The 24,395-nt window shown below is 39.1% G+C and overlaps 1 protein-coding gene across 1 annotated transcript in view; it reads left to right on the plus strand.

The window, feature by feature from the left end:
- The window catches only part of DOK6 (docking protein 6), a 520,118-nt gene that overhangs the window by 266,351 nt on the left and 229,372 nt on the right, over positions 1 to 24,395 (plus strand). Inside the window, exon 3 of the mRNA XM_063453051.1 lies at positions 21,952 to 22,066. Coding sequence (XP_063309121.1) covers positions 21,952 to 22,066 — 115 coding nt within the window. The remainder of the gene's footprint in view (positions 1 to 21,951; positions 22,067 to 24,395) is intronic.

A 24,395-nucleotide genomic window follows, 5' to 3' on the forward strand; every position in this document is an offset into this window, starting at 1 on the left:
GGCTGCTGTGCGCTGGCGGGCGGCTGGCGAGGGAGCTCTTCCCCTCTGCTCAGCTCCCTCGTGCGCCGCCCGCAGAGTGAGGCTGGGAGCCGGAAGATGATGTCATATTCCGGCTCCCAGCCTCACTCTGCGGCGCGCGAGGGAGCTGAGCAGAGTGCTCGGGGGAAGAGCTCCCTCGCCAGCCAGCCGCCCACCCGCCCAGCAGATAGCCCGCCAGTGCCACCCGCCCAGCAGCCACTAGACCACCAGGGAGAAAGAGACCCCCCCCAGCATTCCCAAAGGTAAGGAGGCTGGGGGGAGGTTAAATAAAAATATATACATATATATGTTAATGTTAGTGTGTGTATGTCTGACTGTGTGTGTGTATGTGTCTGACTGTGTGTGTGTGCCTGACTGTGTGTGTGTGTGTGTCTGTTAGTGTGAGTGTGTGTGTCTGCTAGTGAGTGTGTGTGTGTGTGTGTGTCTGTTAGTGTGTGTGTGTGTGTGTTAGTGTTTTTCTGTTAGTGTGCATGTGTGTGTCTGACTGTGTGTGTGTGTGTGTGTCTGTTAATGTGTGTGTGCCTTTTAGTGTGTGTCTGTTAATGTGTGTGTGTCTGACTGTTAGTGTAAGTGTGTGTGTCTGTTAGTGAGTGTGTGTGTGTGTGTCTGCTAGTGAGTGTGTGTGTCTGCTAGTGAGTGTGTGTGTCTGTTAGTGTGTGTCTGACTGTGTGTGTGTCTCTGACTGTGTGTGTTTGCCTGTTAGTGTGAGTGTGTGTGTCTGTTAGTGAGTGTGTGTGTGTGTGTGTGTCTGCTAGTGAGTGAGTGTGTGTCTGACTGTGTGTGTGTCTGTTAGTGTGAGTGTGTCTGTTAGTGAGTGTGTGTTTCTGTTAGCTAGTGGATGCGTATCTGTCAGTGAATGTGTGTGTATTTAGAAGGCGGGGGAAGGGTTGGGTGGGGTTGGCACGCGGGGGGGGAGGCGGGCGCCTGAGTTTTGTCCTGCCTAGGGCAGCACAAAACCAGGATACACCACTGGTCATCCCTCACATTGACACCACCTGGGACTTCTAATAGCCGCACATGTGAATACATAGCTTGGGTATTGGGAGGAGAGGGGAAACACTTCTTGATAATGGTGGTAAAGGTTAATTTGCATATTATCATCATTAAGTATTGTAACAGGACCACTGGCACCCCGACCGGGTACCCTCCGCTGACGGATGCTCCTAGTGCTTTCTGAGGACTCCAAGCACTGCCCGACACCATAACCACTGCAGACCCCACGAAACGCTGCAGCTTGGTTGGGGTCTCACCGTCTCCACCCACTCTGGGCCCAAGACCAGGGTCCAGCTTCCAGTAGGTGGACCTCTCCGAATTCCAGAGAGCAGGAACAAAAACAAGCTCTTAGCAGAGCTTAGTGATTATACCCTGGGGAGTATACCCTGGGGAGTATAGTGATTATAGCAATCCCCAGAGTGTAGTTCTCCAATCCCCCAAACATGAAACTTCATGAAGGTCCACGATGATCTGAGGTGCTAGCACACCCAGTCTGGCTTTTATTACAGTTGTTGCAAATACAGGACCGCCCACAGGGAGGGATAAAATAACCAATCATATCACAGTTACATCCCACATATTCCCTCCCCTTATCCTGAGATTATACATACAGTTAAAACATACTTTTTACCCAACTTTCATAACTCTAAAACCATACATCCAATCTCCATACATATTCAGACTCAGCATACTTTAAACATAAACATTCTCAAAAATCATACAAATCCCTCCAGTAGATAAAAAGTTACATGGAAGTCCTTTTATGACCGACCGCAAGCACATTTTCTTTCCCAAAACAGTTGCATGGATTTGGGCTGTGCGGTCGTAAACTTCCTGCATAAAAAATGGTTAAGTCCCGTTCGAAGGCTTGTCGGTACTTCGACTTTAGTCGAAGTGTCGAAGCGGATGCGATGGTAAGGGTCGGCGGTGTTTGATGTTAAAATGGCCGCCGCCACGTGGTCCTTTGTCCGATGCCAGTCACTTCGGTGACTTCGGCAACTTCGGCAACTTTGGCTGCATCCGAAGTGCCATATAAAAAGTGCCAATCCTTATCCCACAGTAATTAAAGGGCCAGAATAAGTGACATGCACTCTGTTAGGGCCAAACACTGTTTTTAAAGGGCCCAATCTCCCAGGGCCATAGTCCAAAGGTAGGAGGCGGGCAAACAGGCTTCTCCAATGCCCAGTGGCGAGGTTGGTTTCGTCACAAGTATATTATCAGCAAACTCACAATTATTACAGTAATTGCAACCAAGCCCTTGCGTCCTATATTTCCTAACCATTTCCCAATTCCAAAGGTCCAGTCAAACCCAGTCATATACACCCAGTTCCTCACAACATGGGAATCCATCCTTGGCACACTCAACATACATCAACGGCACATACTACATCCCTCCCTGGGTCAGCTAACACTTCCTCTCTCTCTCTGGCTAACTCTACAAAAAATAAAAATAACAAAATAGTTCAATAGTTCAGCATAGTTCAGAAAAATAGAATGTCAGCTTCCTCATAGCTCTTAGTACTTCTTTTGTTTGCTGGATGTTCACCACAATGCTCTGTGCAATACCCTATTTGTTGAAAGGGTTAATACAGAACCAGCGGCATTAGACAGCACTGCACCTTCAGGACTTTCCAGGTTCTTGTGTACAAAGGTTATGTCCTCATAAGTAAGCATCTCAGTTTCTTCAGCCTGCATGGATTTTGACCAAACAGATGTAATAGGTAGTGCAAAATCAGCCAGAGAGAGAGATTGGTGCGCAATCCCAAGAATTAGGTAGCACAAACACTCCAGGACGGTCTCTACAATTATACAAACACAAGGATCAATATGACATGAACAATTCCTAAAAATATATATCTATTATTATGAATTTATCAATTACCTAGGCTAAAAGTCAAATTAGAGACTAAAATTAAATCCTTAACTGGGGTAACGTACTTCTCTCAGCTTTGCTTATATTTCATGAAATTTGTCTTCTCTGAAATTTTACATAATTTCCCTTTGAAATACCTTTGTACAGACTAGAGAAACCCTCACTCTATATAAATAATAAATACTTGATTGGACAGGATGGTTACTAAAACACTTTCTCGAGCAAGTTACTAACTGATAAACTCTATATACATAACCTTAACAAACACATATGGGAATAATTCCCAATAAAACTCTGTTCCTAAACGTAAACATTGATTTGATAATCTCAATTAATTACTTTAATAATCTAAAATAATTCAATACTCTTGGATTAACACCCAAAACTATATATAAAATATTAAAAACATGAACCATCTAATTCAGACTTACTCAAAAAGTATTAATATCTTACTATAAAATCCGAATTTATGGTCTTTGTTCTCTATAGTGAATAATGCTAGGGTGAGAGGTGGTTTGACAAACTGAGTATCAAAAATCTCTAACCACAAAAGCTTAATTTTATATGTTTACCAAAAAACTAGTTTAACCCATTAGTGCGTTTTTCGGTGGCCTCTTCCCATAATTTGTCTCCTTGTGAAATTATATTATCATTTATCCTCTTCTGGGTCTGCAAAATGCTTTCAATTTACCAATACAAGTATAATACAGTAGTTTAGTAGATTAGAATTGCCTCAATTATAAATATCAGACAAATCTGATCTCTATTAAAAATACCATTTCATCATTACCCTATGATCAATGAGGCATACTAGATGAATCTTACTTTGGGAATAAACCTATCCTATACATACCCCCACAGATTGGTGTTTCTGCCCAGTTAAAAAGGCAGAACAATCAATATAGATAACATATTTTTTCTTTGACACAAATAATTCAATACACTTTAAAGTAGAGTTAACTCTGAGCTGGACAATAATCCCCTAATAGTACTCCTTTAAAAGGGAGAGCCATTTTCGTGTCCATTTATACTTTTTCTCAGTGAAAGAATCACTTTCAGGATTAGTCAGTTTGCAAAGGGAAACGTGGATCCACAATTTGAAGAGCAGAAGTTTGCTATTATCTCAAAGTCTCATATTATTAAATAATCTCCAGGAGTGATAGCATGCAGTGGATTTATTCTTGCCGGTTTATAGCATTTTACCTGTCGTAAAAACACTAAATGCTTTCGTTAATGACATGCAAATATTTGTAACTTTACTATTTAAACTCATAAACAATATACATTAACACATAACACACCAATTCATTACAACCCATAGAACTTAAACTCAGCAATCATTGTAATATCAAACATGTTGTCATCTGACAAAACAGAACACAACAGACGTAGTAGATACACATAATAGATATCCAGCAAATATGCCAATACAAAAAGCACATTCATGGACACGCAACTAAACTACAACCATTCCAAAATAAATTAACAAAATAAGTAAATACATTTCACTCTCTGTGTCCCTCAGAAGAAACACAGTTAGACATAATGTAGGCTCCCATGCTCGTGACTGATCACAAATGCAGTCCCAAGGGTGCCCTCTGAGGGCATGACAGCTTTCTTAACCCCTTAAGGACCAAACTTCTGAAATAAAAGGGAATCATGACATGTCACACATGTCATATGTCCTTAAGGGGTTAAGTAATTTCTTTATTGCCTTAGTAGCTCCTTTAAGATGTTTAACTATAGTTAGAGCTCCTCCTCGGTCCTTTTTGTGAGTTACCCATCTCTAACACCTGTAAGGGGTAATTACTTCCTTAACCAAGACAAGACTATACAAACAGTGTTTAAACACTTAGGACCACTGCAGTGGAATTTTCACAGTATTTGTCTTCTTTAAATAAACATAGATTAAAGATCTGCCTTGGAGGATTCTTACTCTAACTATAAAACTATAAAACAAATGACAAGGCAAACAAACTTGAGACCCACAGATATATTCTACTATCTCAAGAATCCAAGATTTTTTTTCACAAGACATTCCACCTGAACATAACCAACCACAGAAAACAAGTTCTTTAGGAGGAGAACTATTTAAATCCCTACTCACCTGGACTTAGGACTCAGAGAGCTCAATAGAGTGGGAATCTAGATAGGTAGAAAAGTAAAAAAAAAAATCTTACCTCTGCAGCTTAAGAGTCACTGTCTAAAACCCTCCGTTTCCCAGTATTTCGTCCGGATGGAATGGATTGTTTCCTCCCGGGTTTCGGCACCAATTGAAACAGATATTAATTTACCCAGAGATATGTTCAGGTGGAAACCAAATTGACACTTTTATTATGAGCTGCTCAGAGAAAGTAATCAGACCAGACAGTTTTGATTCAAAGATTACGTCCCTATTTGATTGTGTAAGCTTACAGAATATATACTACTTTGTAAAGACAGCTTTGTGACTTGCGCACCAAAAAACGGATGGGTGAAGTCACACTGTACCATAAAAGGAAATTACAGAACTAAAGAAATTTCAATGGTTATATATATAAAAAACATTAGGACACAAGAGGAGGGTTGAGGGTAAAGCTGTAATCGTCTCTTCAGAAACCACAGAAATTCACAAGTCATGATTTTATGCGTACTTGTGCTTATTTGTCAGACAGTCGAAACTAGACTAAAAGTTAAAAAGCATAACATGAAAGTAAAAACAGACTGGACATCCGGTCATCTTAGTAGCTTGAGCCTGGGGTCAAGGTAACTATCAAAGGAATTCCATTACACACCCCAATTACAGGAAGTCCCCAAATACCAAAAAGATACTCAATATATACTAGCAGGGGCTCAAACGCCAATTCAAATCAAATATATTGGGCAACCTTATGAGTGCTATTGCTAATTTTAAATGAAGAGTAAACAAATCCTGAACTACTTACATATTCTTTAGTAAATGAAATTAGAGACATCATAGGATAACTAATTGAGTTGAGTTGCTGGTAACTCTTAATGAAAAGGACTTGTGAATAATTATGGACCATAGACCTGGCAACAATATGCAATGTCAGTCAGCAGTTGCAAAGGTCAGCACTGTACTTTCATGCATAAAAAGGGGTATATAGTATTGTGACGATACTATTATTTTGCCCCTTGTGACGGACCGCCTGACACCCCGACTGGGTGCCTCCCTTAATCGATGCTCCTAGTGCTCACCAAGGACTCCAAGCACTCCACCAGACAACATAAGCACTGTATCCCCTTAGCTGCCGCAGCTTGACTGGGGTCTCGCCGTCCTCCACCAACCCTGGAGCCAAGACCAGGATCCAGCTTCCAGTGGGTGAACCTCTCCTACTCCAGAGAGTATAGCAGGAACAGCTCTTATAAGAGCTAGTGATGAGAACCCAGGGGAGTATAATGAGTATAGCAATCCCCAGAGTGAATATAGCTGTCCCTTCCACACATGAGACGAGGCTTTATGTTGAGGGTGAAGAGGAACTGATTTTAATGGTGCCACACTGGCCTTTTATAATAATCCCCATGCGAGGGGCACTCCCACATAGACCTTATTGGAGACTGATTTACAAAGTACCGGACCATTTACAGTACATGACATTCCCACACATAGCATACAATCCCTCCCCTCTGCCTGGAAGATAATTGAGTCAGATACTGTATTAACTCAATTATCTCCAGGCATAAAAAAACTAATTTTATAAACCCCAAAAAGAACCCCAAAGCACATAAAATCCCCACAAATGTTACATCCACTGATAGCCCTGATCTGGGTGACAAACATATCCAAAAATCACCCAGATCAGGAACTCATTTATTTTTCTGACCGCAGGTATTATTCCCGTCATCCAGACGAATGATCTCACCGTACAGGGCCCTTTTAAGTTGTATAGAACCAAACGCAGACGATGATGGAAGTCCATCGGTGTGCGGTAGTTTCTGTGTCCAATTTTAGTTCCATGAGAATCATGCCCAAACACCGCTGCCTGCGTTCATGTGAACAAGATGGCCGCCACCTTGTTTTTGTCCATAGAAATTGCGGCCACCCAGATGAATAATTAGAACACTGCGGTGAGAAACGTTTCAAGTTGTTAATAGGTGTTAATTAGCTCCAGGGTGGTCTATGGTTCGTGCAGTTGTTCAGGAGTTTGAAGTGAAGCTTCGAACCGCTTCCAGAGTTTGAAGTGTAGCCATACAAGTCCAACATGCACAAACAGGGTCTTTAACAAATGTCTACTACAGGGGCCATAGTCACAGGGCAGGAGGCTGGCAACCAGGCTCCTCCAAAAGCCAGTGGCGAGGTTACTTTCGCCACACCCCTTTATAAATCTATGGTAAGACCCCCATCTCAGAGGGGCTATGATGGACCGATGCAAATATATATACAGGGTCAATGCAAACATCTGTATGGTGATCTGTTCATTCAGAGTCTGTAAACAGGCAAGATGACATCCTTTTGAGAACTTATAAAAAAAAAATACTTTTCCAAAAGAAGTCACTTAACCCCTCAAGGACCAAACTTCTGGAATAAAAGGGAATCATGACATGTCACACATGTTATGTGTCCTTAAGGGGTTAAAGGACCACTAAAGTGCCAGGAAAACATACTAGTTTTCCTGGCACTATAGTGCCCTGAGGGTGCCCCCACCCTCAGGGTCCCCCTCCCGCCGGGCTCTGGTGTGAGGAAGGGGCGCCGGGCGGGGATCTCTCCTCCTCCTCTCCGCCTCCAAACCTCCCTTTCGGCTGAATGCGCATGCGCGGCAAGAGCTGTGCGCGCATTCAGCTGGTCTCATAGGAAAGCATTTACAATGCTTTCCTATTGACGCTTGCATGCTCTCACTGTGATTCTGCCAAATGAATGTACCTATGGCCTGTTGAAGCAACCCCTAGTTAGATTTAGTTATTCGTATGGGGAGGGCCTGGAAAAGAAACCGTATTCTAGGAAGCACATTCATTTTTATTGAGTGTATCCTTCCAATCCAGGAGATTGGTTTATCCACCCATTTCTCCATGTCACTCATTAAGGTCCGTATCAACGGGGCATAATTGTGTTGGTACAGTTGAGAGGGGCCTGAAGTCAGCCGTATGCCTAAGTATTTGATATGGTCCCTCGATATGTTTAGATGGTATGTCGCCCCTATACTCGCCATGTCTGCCTCAGTCATACCTATGGGGAGTGCGCTAGATTTGTTTAAGTTTACTTTGTATCCGGCCAAGTCGCTGTAGTTCGCTAAGCTGTCTGTCAGTGCCATCATATAATCTTTTGGGTCCATTAGTGTCAACAGAACATCGTCCGCAAAGCCCGGAACAACATAATTCTGTCCTCCTACTGTGATCCCTTTAATATCCGGGGTGGTTCTTATTTTTTGCAGCAGTGGTTCCAACAAAAGAGCGAATAGCAAAGGCGAGAGAGGGCAACCCTGCCTAGTGCCATTACTCAGTTGGAATGGGGTAACCTTTGCTCCCGTGATTCGAATTTGTGCTCTGACATTGGTATACATGGCCCGGACAGCAGTAATAAACCTGGCCAGTATGCCAAAGTGCTCCAAGATCCCAAATAGATACGGCCACTTGACCCTATCGAAAGCCTTTTCGGCATCTAGTGACAGCAGCAAAGTCGGAGTACCCGTTGCGGCCTATCTCCAAATCAGGTTGATATTACGCCTTGTGTTTTCAAACAGCTGTCTGCCCAGCACGAACCCCACCTGATCAGGGTGTACCAGTTGGGAAAGAACTGGATTTAATCTGTTTGCGAGGACCTTCGTTAATATCTTAGTTTCATGGTTAATTAGTGAGATCGGGCGAAAGTTTTCGGGGGTCGAGTCATCCCTACCGGGCTTGGGCAGTAGGACTATGTCCGCTAGTGACATGTCTCTGTCCGGTGCTTTCCCCTCCATAAGATTGTTGCACCAACGCTCCAAATGGGGGACAAGTTCTTCGTGAAAGACCTTATTGCCTTTTAACGCAGAAATGGCCGAGTCTACCTCCTCGGCCGAGATCTGATTTTGCAGGATATCTAAATCCTCTCCGCCTAGTCTGGGGAGATCCAGCCGGGATAGAAACAGATGCAGCCCATCCCGTTCGTGTTGCGGGCTCAGGGCATCCCCGTGTGAGTGGTTATAAAGATTAGTGTAATACTATATAGTGAATACTTTGGCTATATCTGTGGGGTTCGTTTGGTACTCACCGAGACCGTTCTTGATTTTAGTGATGTGTGTGCCTCGTTGTTTTGGTCTAAGGGCTCTTGCCAATAGTGTATCCATTTTATTTGCATTTTTTTTTTTTTTTTTTTTATATAATTTATTTGATTTTAGTTGTCAGACATACAAAAACATACAAAAAGACAATACACAGTACACAATGCATTACCATCAACAGCAATATATATATATATAAAGTGCATAGTTAGCAATTTCTCTCTTCTTTGAGAGGATATTACTGCCTTATCCCTAATTCAGAATTAGTCCGCCTATCTTGTACTCAGAAGTGTCATTACATCGTGAATCGATTCTTAGAGTTAAAGTGAAGTTATTTCTATACATGTGAATTTCTCGTATTCTTTTTTTCGTCTCTCTTTCCTTTCTCTCACTTTCAATGCTCTCTTCTCCTCCCTCTTTACTTCACTCTTTATTCCTCTCTCTCCCAGTGGAGGCACTTCTTAACTATCTTATTTCATGTGCCTTCATTACTGTGATGGACTTAACATACACATAACACTGATATGCATTGCAAAACCCTTCTTGGGGAACATACGTGGGCCGCTGTATCTTAGTCTATGTTCAAAAAAAAGAAAAGAAAAATGATGTTATCCTAATTGTTTTGTCCAGGAATTTGTCTAATCAATCTCTCTATTTTTTCCTTCCAGAATTTACTGACTTCTCTGATTTTTGTAGACTGGTACCCCAAGGCCTCCATAGTTAATTGGTATTGGACTTGTGAATATAATTGGTCCTGTGTAAAAATCACACTACTCTTCCAATTTCTTGCTATTATTATTTTTGTTGCAGCAACAAAGTGGACATATATAAATCTTTCTTTAAAGTGAAGTAATTGTAGGTTTAAATGGAATAGGCCGTTATGCTGACCTCTAGGTATATTTGTCTCTGTAATATACTCCAAAGATTCAAAGGTCATGTACCACAAATTTTTAACTTTACTACATTCCCACCATATATGACCAAAAGACCCCTCTTTTTCGTTACATCTCCAACACAATGAAGAGTTAGAGGTATCCATTTTGGACATTCTGGTGGGAACTAAATACCATCGATTCATTAATTTAAATAATACTTCAAGAAGATTTAGACAGTGGATTATTTTGCCTGTTTGAAATATTACTTGATCCCATTCAACCTTGAAAATCTGTACATTCATTTCGCTACTCCATTTCTGCATATTAACATTCCTACTAGGTGCCTCAATTTGTAGGAGAGCGCTTCTTGCCTTCGACACTATTTGCGGTACATTATCATTTTTTAATAGAGCTGTCAAATTTTCTATTCCCTCTATGGGTCGATATAACAAAAATTGTTGGATAAAACCTCTAATTCTTAGGTAATTATACCACTCCTGCCTGGGTAGCGAATATTCATGTACCAGGGTTTCGAATGGTTTGATTTTATCTCCCAATATTATTTGATTTATAAAGTTAATACCCTTCGTTGTCCATGCACTTATATTTATATCCTTCATCCTTAGATGAATAATATTGAAGTTAAAATTTCCCAATATTTTATTACTTATTCCGCATTTCGTCCTCAACTTTTCCCATTCCATAAGAATTGATTGCAAACAACTATTTGAGGAACACACCTTCTTAATTCTTTCATCTTGTTTGGTTAACCAGATTAATTGGCACAAATTATCTGTTTCTGTCATCTCCTTTTCTAATTGGTACCAACCCAGTTCCTCAGAACTTAAGAGTTGCGTTTTATAAATATGAAACATCATATTAGCTACATAGATTGTATTAATATTCGGAAAATTTATCCCTCCTTTCCTAATTTTCTGCATCAAAAGTTGTTTATTCATCCTCGGCCTTTTTCCTTTCCAGATAAAATTATTTATATCTCGTTGTATCATATATAGCCATGGTTGTGGCATTCTCAAGGGGATCATGCGGAATAAGTAGGACCATTTGGGAAGTAAATATGAATTGACCAAATTAATTCTACCCCACCAGGACAGTTCAGTTTGTCTCCATATTTTTAATGACTCGTGGGTTGATCTATATGTTTTTAAAAAAATTATTTGCATTGTATCCTTTAAGTCATCAGTAATCATTATTCCCAGATAAGATATTATGTGTTTGTTACAGTTAAATTTATATTTGTCTCTTATATATTGGCAACATTCTCTAGAGATATTTATAGCTATATAAGTGGATTTATTTACATTTATTTTATAATTTGAGATCAAACCATATTTATCTACCTCTTCCATCAAGGCACCAAGCGATTCGACAGGGTCGGTTAAGGTCAAAATCAGATCATCTGCATATAGATTTAATTTGAATTCTTTCTCTCTATAGCTAAAGCCTTTTATTTGAAGATTATTTCTTATATTAATAGCTAGTATCTCCATTGTCATAATATATAAAATGGGCGATAGGGGGCAACCCTGTCTTGTTCCATTTTTTAGTGTGAACCAGTCAGCGCATATATTTGGAGCCACTGTTCTTGCTTCTGGACCTTCATATAGTGCCAGAATTGCTTTAAGCATCCACCCCTGTATGACGAACTTTTCCATAGTTTTCCTTAAGAAGACCCAACCGACCCTGTCGAAAGCTTTCTCCGCGTCTACTGCCAAAATAAACAGAGAAGTTTTATTCCTTTGAGCTGCATCTATCAAATCGAGTAATCTTCTAGAATTGTCAACTGGATCTCTCCCCTGTATAAAGCCAATTTGATCATTTTTTATAATCTTATCCATGAGTCCCTTTAGTCTATTGGCCAAAACTGATGAAAAAATCTTAACGTCCGTGTTGATTAAAGAAATAGGTCTGTAATTTTCCACCTTTAAGGGATCCTTAATTTCTTTTAAGATTGGAAGGATATTTGCTCTTAACATCTCAGGAGGAAATTTACCTACTGAGACTATTTCATTAAACATATTGGTTAAATGACAAACTATATGGTTTTTAAAGGATTTATAAAATATATTTACAAAACCGTCTGGGCCTGGCGTCTTATCTGGTTTTAACTTGTTTATTGCTGCCTCCACTTCCTGGACTGTAATAGGAACATTTAACTTATTTCTTTGCTCCTCCTTAAGTTTAGGTATATTACTGTTACTCAAAAATCCTCATCATTCATTTTCGAAGGAATTAAGTTATACAGGGCCTCATAGTATTTATTAAATCTCTCACCTATTTTTTTTGGATCTAGATAAACTCCTTCCTCATCCACTATCTTTACTATTTTATTGGAGCTGATTTTATCTCTTAATTTTTTAGTCATAATCCTGTTTGCTCGGTTTCCTTTATAATAGTAATTCGCTTTCAGTTTCTTCATAACCTTTTTTTCTATAAGGAAGTTATTAATTTTATTTTGGATTTTTTTCAGGGCATCTGCATTTAATTTAGAAGGAGACTGCTTATTCTCATTCGCAGCCTTTTTTAATTCCTCTTGAAGATCCAAAAAAAAAATTATTATTTTGTGCCTTATACCTTGTTTGTATACTTATTATATTGCCTCTAATGGTAGATTTAAATGCACACCAATTGTTTGTATATGAAGTGTCATTTGGATCATTTTCAAGAAAAAAAGTTTCAATTTGTTTTTCTAATATATCAATATGGATCTTAGATTTTAACAAATTATCATTCATGCGCCAGGTTTCACGATTAATCCTGGTCCATTGATTTTTCGTCTCCCACATATTAATACTGTGGTCTGACCAGGTATTATCCAATATCTTACAGTATTTGATATTTGATAATGCTGTTATGTTACCCCAAACCATATCGATTCGGGAGTGGGACAGATGCACATGCGAAAAATAAGTATATTCCAATGAGTCAGGATTAATCGTTCTCCATAGATCGAAGTAGTCAAAGTTAATCATGTTTCTCTTAATAGATTTCGCTAACTTATCTGTTCTTTTTTTGATGTAATAAAGTTACTGTTGTCTTTTTATCTAGTATCGGGTCCAATACACTATTGAAATCCCCAGCTACCAAACACATGCCTATTTTAATAGGTTCCATTAAACCCAGAACTTTTTTTAGGGTTGGGGCGGGAAAATCATTAGGAAGATATATGTTCGTCAGTGTATATGGTATCTCATTCAGTTTACAGCAAACTATTACATATCTACCGTTCTTATCTATAATTTGATGTAATATGTCTACTTTTAGTGTGTGAGAAAAGACTATTGCTACACCTCTTTGCTTTTTCCCACTTAATGAGGAATGCATCACAGTAGGGAATTTTCCACCCCCCCAACCATGATTATCCGTATCTGACCAGTGGGTTTCTTGAAAGAAACCCACTTCTACTTTATTTCTTAGCATGTAGTTATATATTAAAGATTTTTTATTTGCAGTATTTAGACCCTGGACATTAACCGAAATCATCTTAACCATTTTAAATCATAGACCCTAAATACCACTGTCCCCAAGAGAGTTGCAATGCATTTACATAGAACACAAATAGTCCATTTATCATAGACCAAAAATAGCCTTATGGGCAATACACCCAGTCTGACCCAACACAGCCTAGCTCCTAGAGGGTTGTCTTTCAACCTGCCCCCAAAGGGCCATCTATGTCCACGTGATATGATATCTTTAGTTACCATATCTCGGTATTTGTGTCAACGAAAAGTTGACACTTGGTGGGGCGATATAATATCGGGATGACCAACAATCCTATCCTATTCCTTAATTTGGGAACACTCTACCATCTCGGATGACTACTTTTCCTCCCTTTCCCCTCTTTTTCTTTTTCTCCCTTTTCCCTTAAAAAAAAAAAAAAAAGAAACGTGATTTATTTACATATATATTCCTCAAATTTATGTATACCCCCACTATATTCGTATGAATTTAAGTCTACTGAAACGCATAGCCAATCCACCCAAAAACTGTATAGTTTTCCCCACAGTGTAACACAATCAATCCTTTTATAGTAATAGTAATAGTTCTTCCCCTACTACTTGTGCATATTACCAATTATCAATACTGTTGGGTTTCTATTACATCAGTGTTTATATAAAAAAGGAAGAGAGAAAAAAAAAAAAAAATTTCCTTAAGCCTTCTGTTTCGAAGCTTAGCAATACTACTTAAACCTATAACCGATATACCATTGCTTTTTATAAATTCCCTGTGTAAACTAATACATCCCTTATAGTACTAACTCTTTCCCAGGTTCTTACACGTATTTCCAATATATCTAACTTCCTATTGCATCAGTGCTTATTCTATAAGTGTTAATTGTAAAATTCAAAAAAAAAAAAAAAAAAAAAAAAAAAAAAGAAAAGTGATTTATTTACATATATATTCCTCAAATTTATATATATCCCCACTAAATTCATATGAATTTAAGTCTACTGAAACACATAGCCAATCCACCCAAAAACTGTATAGGTTTCCCCACAGTGTAACACAATCAATCCTTTTATAGTAATAGTTCTTCCCCTACTACTTGTACATATTACCGATTATCAGTACTGCTGGGTTTCTATTACATCAGTGCCTATATATACAAAAAAAAAAAATTTCCTTAAGCCTTCTGTTTCGAAGCTTAGCAAAACTACTTAAACCTATAGCCGATATGCCATTACTTTTTTATAAATTCCCTATGTAAACTAATACATCCTTTATAGTACTAACTCTTTCCCAGGATCTTACACGTGTTGCCAATATATCTGACTTCCTATTGCATCAGTGCTTATTCTATAAATGTTAATTGTAAAATAAAAAAAATAAAAAAAGAGAGAATCTTCCTAGTCATAAATAAAAATTATAATTGTCCTCTTTCATCCGGAGAGCTTCAGGGCTTCTGCAGTTAATAATTGTTATGTTGGTCCTGGTGTTAATGTTTCTTCCATCCATTTTCTCAACTCGACCGAAGTTGTAAATTTTTCATTTTTTCCTTTCCAGAAGATCCTTAAACATTTGGGGAAGCCCCATATGTATTTCACTTCTTTAGCTCTTAACACAATTAATTCTTGATTGAAGCTTTTCCGCCATGTTCTTGTGTAAAAAGATAGATCTGGAAAGATCTTCAAATTCTTAAATCTCTCTCCCAAGACCGGATTATTTCTTAATGAACTCATTATTTGGTTTTTAATATGGAAAGATTGAAATTTAACAATTACATCTCTTGGTAATGTTTCTGCTACATTTCTGGGTCTGGGTAGCCTATGGAATTTATCCAATTCAGAATTTTTTAAATCATCTTGGGATAATACAGACTCGAAATATTCCATTAGAAATTTTTTCAATATAGAGTCAGTGACTTGTTCAGGGATGTTACGAATTCTTATGTTGGTTCTCCTGGAACGATCTTCCAGGTCATTTAATTTATCCTCTAGTTGTTCTGCTCTTGATTGCAGATCTGTTGTTATTGACTCCATATGTGCATATTTTATAACAGTTTGCGTCAACTTATCCTCTATAGATTCCAATTGGACTTTCATGGTTCTCAGTTCTTGTTTTAAATCAGATGAGCCTTTTTGGATGTCTTCTTTAATGCTCTCCTGAAATTTATCCAGGTAATTAATTAAGGTCTCTTCAGTGAGGGGTTTACCCACTTGTGCAGCATGAGAGGGATTGTGGTTGGGGATGGGGGGAGGGGAATGATCCTGATTTTCAGAAGGCAATTGAGATTTATTTTGAGAAGGAGAAAAATAACCTGATAATCTTTTCTCAATAACAAGATCTTTTTTTTCTCTCTTTCTTTTCTCCTCCTGTGGTTTTCTAGTTGTCATTTTGTGTTATTACTTATTTATCAGCTTTATTTAGTCTTTTTATGATCTCTATATGATCTTAAAGCTTCCGTTTTTTTTTTTTTTTACTCTCCTCCCGTATCTCCTTTCTTCTTTGTAATAGTTGTAATAGTTCTCCGTGTTGTACTATCTGCCCTCCTCACGACCCACCACTCTTCTGCCCTCTCACTTCAAATTTTGCAAGCATAAAGAAAAACACAGTCACTTATCTTGTTGCTGCAGTTTTGCGGCTCCCTACTCCTCCTCAAGACCTGAGTACATCTCCAAACCAGGGGCTCCCAGACACCAGCTCAGGCAGCAGCATTCCGTCTTCCAGGAGAAAAAAAAAAATGTTGAACGCTGTCGCGCATGTGTCGAGCACTAAACAGAGACCCCGGTCGTTGCGATATTGCGGTCGCTGCAGATATCGTCCTCTCGTCCTCTCGAGCGTTCCCACCAGCTGCCAAGAAAGCTCCCGCCGGTCACCCCTCAACACATCGCCCCTCCTCCTCCGTTGACGCTCACACACGCGCCCACGCGCCTACGTCATCCGGCCTCCACAAGGTGCCCATTTTATTTGCATTTTCACTGATGTCAGGATGTGTGTCTCCTGCAGGAATGTGATGTCGGGGTTCAAACGTTTAAGTTCCCTAAACATAAGGCATCGTTTTTTAGGTGCGTTTAACCCCTTCACGTTTAACCCCTTAAGGACACATGACATGTGTGACATGTCATGATTCCCTTTTATTCCAGAAGTTTGGTCCTTAAGGGGTTAAAGACATAATGTTTATAGGCATGGTGTATCGTAAGAGTCTATGCGGTACTTACTCATACTGTTGCGTCTGTATGTGGGCCTGACTTTTGGTCCCGTATGGTCCTGGAACACCTGTGCCTCCAGGCCTATACGTCTTCTGAACAACACCTCGCGATTCTGGATCCCCCCCGATGCCTCCCCAAAGGGTAGGATGAATGAGGTAGGGAAAAGATAAGGAGAAGAGAAAAACTAGAAAGAGAGAAATAGAACATTTATACACAAAAATTGCCTGGTCTTACCCGTTACCAGGCTATCTCGGGGTTCACGTTCCGGATCCTCCAAGCCGCAAAACGGGCTCCAGAGCAGCGGGGACGTGGACCAACTCGCAAGGGCACAACCAGTGTGCCAGCATAACATAAATAACATAAATAACATAAAACACGGAAGTGAGGACAATAGAATCTCACGCTTTGTTAATGAAGGCAGGATTACCCTCCAGACCCCCCCATGACCCGCTGGGGTGGTCTGGAGGGTAATATACTAAGACCCCGTCCCTATCCACAACCCGGAAGAGAACCACGCACTTGCCCCAGTCCGTTAGCGAGGGAGGGGGGTGAGTGCCTTTACCAAATAGAGAGAGCAATTAGTAAACCAGGGGATCCCTCCAGGATCGTGCCTATTTCTAGGCCCAGCTACAACATTCCAAGGCTGCAAGGAGTCAGATCCCCTCCTCCCCTCCCACACCAAGCATGCCGGGAAGCCTCCACCCATGACCCACTAAGGGTAGTGTACTCCAAGGCGTCATGTGGGCTCAGGGAAGTCATACGCAGGCTAAGAATCCTGGGGGAAGGGCAGCACCGGCATAGGTCCGGATGACGGGGAGCCGAAGACCCATAAATCAATAGCAAAGGTGTGGCCTAAAATCTGCCCCCAGCACACCCCTTCCCACTTGCGGCTCCTCCGTGAAGCGTAATACATCCTATATACCCAAGACCACCACCCGCATACAACATGTCCCTTCAGTCTCACATAAAGGTGTTAGTAGGGGCTGGGGAGACCTCAATAGGAATCCCAGGAGCTCCACTTCGTGAACGAAAAGACGGTATTAAACAAAAAACATAACGATGGCGGGGCTAAACGTAGTGGCCCCACGCCAAAGGTAGCCACTCCTTAGGAAGAGTAAAATAAGAGGGCCATGGTTGGCAATAAAGTTAGTAGCAGAGGAATCCCTAGCCCTCCCAATATTGCATTGGGCTCCCGTGGAGACCGGGAGCCCCTTGACTGCCAAAGCCCTCCCATGCATTCTGGGCCTCAGAATGCATGGCAAGCTGGGGGTCATCCTGGGGGTACCGAGCCCGCGTAGTAATCCTTCCAGAGAGCCCCGCCCACAAAACAAAGACCGCTCTGGATCAAGTCACCCCCTCGCCGTTAGCTACTGAGGAGCACCGGCTGGGCTCAAGAGGCAGCTGCCCTGGTCCTGCAGGAGCAAAGGGAACGGCGTTCCTGCCATGAACAAAGTGCAGGAACGCCATTCCCACGCGTTCCTGCAGGACTCGAGCCCTGGCCATTCCCATCCCTCTTCGGGTGCTACGGAAGGCCACTGTGTTTTGTCACCACCAGTGGCGGGCTGACTTCTTGCAATGTGGGCGATACGGTGGAGGAGTACTCCGGTCAACATTTGACCTGGTTGGGCTGTCAGCCAGAGCAACTGTGGTTTGGATGCATGGTGTGCCTAAGGCAGCTCGTCCCCCTGCCCCATCAACTTTGTCATATGAGTAGGTGATAGTGGGGGCAGTGCTTCCAGAAACGCAGTACAGGCAAGGATAATCCAAAGAGAGTAGTCGTGGTCGATATCAATGGTCAGGACAGGCAGCAAACAGGCAGAAACAGAAGACGGCAGAGAATCAAACCAGGAGTCAGACGTACAGCAATGATTCGCAAACAGGAACAAAACGATCTGACAATGAGTCTCTACCCCCCCTCTCCAACCACCCAGCCTCCATATCCATCCATGGAGATGGGGGCTGGGTGGTTGGAGAGGGGGGAGAAGGGTGGATGGAGATGGGGGCTGGGTGTTTGGAGAGGGGGGGTAGGGTGGATGCAGATGGAGGCTGGGTGATTGGAGAGGGGGGTAGGGTGGGTGGAGATAGAGGCTCCCAGCAGCCCACATCAAGATGTAAATTGATGATGAAGGTGGAGCTAAATTTTGCTGGTTTTACCTACACTATTTATTTAGGGTTTTAACAGCACTTATATGATAGCGTATTTGATCCTCCTGACTTGGATGTGCACTACAAATAAACAGAAATAATGACAAAATATCCCCTGTTGTCAAATGCCATTCTTAGTAAGATGTACTTAAATTCAAGCTGAGAACAATAACCGTGGGACTATTTGATAAAAAAAGGTAGCAGGATATTGCTAAAGAGTCACTTATACCCAACATCAGCATGCATATGTTCCAACTGACTAACATAACATGATGTTTGATGAAGCCTCAACAATGCATGATGGCACAGAACAAATCATAATGTTAAAAGATTAAGCACAAGACTTAAAGATAGAATTCAAAATTGTTTTAGATCTTAAAAAAAAAAAATCAGATGAACAGCTCTGCAGTAGATTTGTTTTATCCTGCAAAAAAAGATATATTTTTGAATGTTATCAACAACATTTCAATATCATGTGCTTATATAAATATAAGATATGTACTGTACAAATGCTTCAAACACTACCAACAGTAAGTGTCTAATGATAAGGAGAAACTCAATAACCTCATCGTATGGCTCAATTAAGATGACATAGAAAGTTACAGTATTGTTGGTTTATTTTATAGTTTGTTTAAACAGAAAATATGATAGGCTTACCTTCATCTTAAAGTAATTTGTAATTTCAAAACAAGTTATCTTTTTGCAATTAAACTAGAATCGTTAAACACCAGACAAACTTTCGTCTCTAAGAGTAGATCTGGAAATAGTTCACTGTCCTTTTATCGATTTAAAGACCCTGGCAATTTTGTTTATGTGGAAACATTACCTAAATTAACATGTTAGTACAACATTTTAAGATAATGTACAATGACAAAGTATTAATTATTTTACCCAATAACAGTAATTGACACCAAAGTCAATATTTGGCATGTTTTTTTCCCAAAAAAATGGATAAGGCCAGAAAGAAGGTATGGTCATAGTCTTCTCATAACTTGTGTTAAGACTTGTTGGTAATTTAAACCATAATTTTAGTTGAGAAACTTGTATTTGTTGGCCCAAGTTTGTTACACCAAATGGCTTATATTCATTATGGTCAGACTGACTATGGAGCATGTAAAGGCAGCTACTGAAGTTCCCAACAGAAAAGCGGTGTGATGGGAGTGGGCTTCACACATGATTAATATTTATATATTTCTAATCTTTAAATATGCTTGGAGTTGACAGATATGAGAAAGAAGGATGTTTGGCAGGTGGCGACCAAGGAAACACAGACAAAGAACACTAAGACGTTAATTGTACCATTTGGTGCTTGTTCTGCAAAATATGTAGGAATCCTGTTCATGTCAGAATAAAGTCTCTGTAGAATTTAGGAACTCTACTCTGCCTAGTTATGTTGTAAATATGGAGGATGCTGTTCTGGGACAAATATTTCCAGAGTGTGTTAAAGTACTGTGCTCACTCCCATCAGTCTGAGCCAGGGTGCTTAGCTGTACCAGAACCAAACATCAGATTCCCATAGAAGTAGTATAGTAAAGGAAAGCGGTACAGGCACTCCTTGGTTCAAAAATAAGCAGTTTATTGGACCCACAGCAACGTTTTGACCTTCTCGATCTTTATCAAGCTTTATAAAGACCAAGAAGGTCGAAACATTGCTGTGGTTCCAATAAACTGCCTATTTTTAAACCAAGGAGTGTCTGGATCTCTTTCCTTTACTATACTGCGACAAATATTGAACACGTTGAAGGGCTTTAGAGTTTTGGAGTGTTTATTAAGTTTCATCTACTTTTTTTCAGTTCCTGGAACTATGTATGTTTAGAAAAAAGAATGGGGGCCTTAGGTTGCAGATTTAAAGAATCATATGGGAGATTATGTAGTACTTGGTATCAGTCTCTGTGCCTACAATAGTGTGACAGAGCACTGGATTATTTTTTAATTTAATAAGGTTTCAATGATTCTGTATAATAGATGAATCTGTGACTCAATTGCTAACCTTGGTCTCTACTAGAGCAAACAACATAATGCTCTCTTTATTCTACTGTAGAGAGATACATGAGTAAAGGGTAGTGTATAAAAAACTGGCAACACTCCAGCCTTATGAGTTGTTGGTTTTTTTTTTGTCAAACCTCTTGTCATTGCCAGGTCAGGCTAAATAAATTCTACCTTTAGCACCCTATGGACTGAGGATATTTTGTTTTCTTTTATGTAATTTACATTTTAGAACTTAATATATTATAATATAATACATTGTGATATTTCATACAATAGACTAGTCCAGGGTTAGGCAACCTTTGATACTCCACACTTGTGGACTACATTTCCCCTGATTACATTCCATTATTATGGCCCTAAGAATATCATTGGAGATGACATCTGGAGTGCCGAAGGTTGCCTATTCCTCCAAAGACCAGAACATTTTACACCTGTTTGCATTTCTTATTATTGTTTCCAACAGTGTAGAGAAGTCATGTGATTGAGAGTCAGGTTGTAGTGGGTTTTCCTTTCATGTAACTTAGACCAGTCTTGCAATATCCCAGGGATGCCAGTCACTCAGATTAGCCTAAACTAGCTTGTTTTCTTTATTGCCTACCACATTACTTTTTATAATAACCCAAAAAAAGCTAACAAATGGCTCACTTTATTGTTTCTACGTGCATGTACAAATAGCCTGTTACCTAATGACCTAATGTAGACAACTGGGCCGGGCTCATCTTTCACTTTTATGTGCTCCATACGACACTAAAATATATTAATTCTATAATTTTGTAAATATTGAACAGATAAACAATACAATAAGTAAAATCGTGTAAAATAAAAAATAATCTTTACTAAAAAAAAATACAGTTCTATCTTCAATTACGTGATAGCTATATGCCCCATGTTTCAAATAAACATAATGCTCTTTTTTTAATTAAATTAGACTGTGCTTGGCTGTGAAGCGATTAAGAAAAACTACTTCTACAACTAACATTATTCAAAACACGTGCCATTGTAATATAAATTATATTATGCAATGATACTAACTATTAACACCAGTTAAAAATGTATTAGGAATGGTGAATGGTGCTGATATTTCTTTAACTATTTAACTAAGAATATTGACATTAGATCTCAGAAGTATTTTCTGTCACATATGAAACAAATATACATTTTTCTTTTTCAAGGTAACAGAGCTGCACAATATCAAAACTATAACAAGACTGCCTCGAGAGACCAAGAAACATGCGGTAGCAATTATATTTTATGATGAGACTTCAAAGACATTTGCCTGTGAGTCAGGTAAGCAATTATTAAAAATAAATGTGATGAATTAGAAAAAAAATGCTTGTTAAGACAATAGTCATAAACTGGTAGCTTATTAACCAGTGAAAAAGACAGACGGATGGATGGATGGAAACAGTTTTGTTTCACTCTTGCTGCTCGATATCACAATCCTATAGTTTAGTTATGAATCTAATTTAACACTCAGTTAAATTGCAAGAACTTTGAAATATTTAAAATACTTAAATATTTAATGAAAGACTTTCAAGTACTTGGATATAATGAACTTTGGCCTTTCTCAGAAGTCAATTGCATTAGAATATTACAATTTTCTTACAGCATGTACACACTTATGGATTTGAATTTCACTGTATGAAAATAAAGTTTATATTAGATTAGATAAAAAAAATGTATATTACATCTAAAGACTTGCTCTAAATAACTATCTCTAAATATCCCTACCGAATCCCACTTGGAACTTCATAGTGGGGCTCTTAATCATCACAGGTAGCTCTATCTGAACTGAGAACTCTCAATCTCAATGATCACCTTAGTGAAGTATGGTGTACAGCTGTATTTAGTGACTGAACTCCACATATTATTGTACTGAATTTCAAGTTGAAAAGAAAAACAATGTCAATGGTAATCAAAAGGTATATTTATATATATTTACTTGTAAAATGAAATCATATAGTTCAGTTATAACTCCAATTTAACACTCATAAGGTAGAAAAAGTCCATAGAGTAGATCTATATTTAACTGACAATTTCATACTCAATACCCAAAAAAATCTAGCTTACAGTGGAATCAGCCAATTGTAGCCTATCTAGCTTAACTGAGATTATCTTACTCTTGATTTTGGGTAAATTTTCATTACCGCACAAGTTGCTTTGTTAGACTAGCCTCTTTATATCTCAGTGAAGATGCATATGTTTGGAGTGGGCAAGGCTAAAAGCTGATGTTAATACTTATAGAAGATTTATTGCCAACTTAGTGTTTATTAGACTTGTGTATGATGAGAGAATTATATTTGGCCAAATCTTTTTGTCTGAAAAAAAATAATAATTTAGTTTGAGTTGTCTGAATTGTTCATATGGCATTTTAATTCATAAGAATTTTGGCAGTGCAAATCATTACAAAAAATTATTTGGTAGCTGTTAGAAATAAAAAGGGTAGAAAAGGGCACATTAGTGTAGTTATCAACAACATTGTCTAGTCCAGGTATTCCCAATTAATGTTTTCCCGTGGAACCCTTTGAGATAGTATACCAACATCATGGAACCCCCTAAAAAAATAAATTTGCGCCATAGCACAAACCTTTTAATAAGTGGCTTTTTTATTATCATTTTCAAATATTTTGCTCATAAACTGCTTAGTCGTATGATACTCCTGAAGCTTTTACTGAAAAAAGGCAATGTCTTTATCGTTGTACTTCGCGTGGTTTTGCTCAAAATGACGGCGTAATTTAGCAGGTGCTAACAAACTGTCTGGCAATAATTTCTTGCAAAGTGAGCATTGTGCTTGATGTATATTTTTATTTCTGGCACTTGTGAATCCAAATTTTAAGTAGCTGTCATCATATTTTCTTTTCTTTGTTTGAGAAGAAGATTGGGTAGCATTTTGTGCTTTTCTTTGACTTGTCACTTGTCTCTGCTTGTCTCTGCTTGTTTTCTTGATTTCTTGTTGTATCTTCTTTCTCAGTTTCTTGTTTTGAATTGTTGAACAGTTAGAAGTAGTAATAGTTTTTCTCTTGATAGTTCCTTGTTTTAACCAGTTGTCCAAATTCATGGTTTTCTAACCTGAAAAAAAAAATACAGATCTCACTATCTGACTGCAATGGATACTGTTTTTTTTATAATGCTCTTATAAAGAACTTAATGTAAGAAGGATTTTGAATCAGTCTTGGAGCAAAAACATTAGAACACTTTTAAACAGGTTTCACTACCTGACTGCAAAGGATGCTGTTTTTTTTGGTTTTTTTTATAAAGCTCGTGGAAAGAAATGAACATAAGCAGGATTTTTCCTCAATCTTGGAGTAAAGAGAACACTTTACTACAGATTTCACCAAAGGACGCTGTTTTGTTAACGGCTCTTAGAATGAAAATGTTTGGGTATATCACAAATTTCTACTGATAGTACGCAGAAAAAAAAATACACATTACATATATATTTATATTTAAATACAATTATATGTAAATAAGTAAAAATAAATAACCAATTATTTTAAAATTGCCAAAATCATGTGGATACTCTCATTTCACTCTTGCAATTATTTGGAAGTTAGAAGAGAATGCAGCTACTCCCATGAACACTATATGTCACTATGCAAGCAAGCCTCACTTGAAC

The sequence above is a fragment of the Pelobates fuscus genome, chromosome 4 (assembly GCF_036172605.1).
Source record: "Pelobates fuscus isolate aPelFus1 chromosome 4, aPelFus1.pri, whole genome shotgun sequence".
Taxonomy (NCBI): Eukaryota; Metazoa; Chordata; class Amphibia; order Anura; family Pelobatidae; genus Pelobates; species Pelobates fuscus.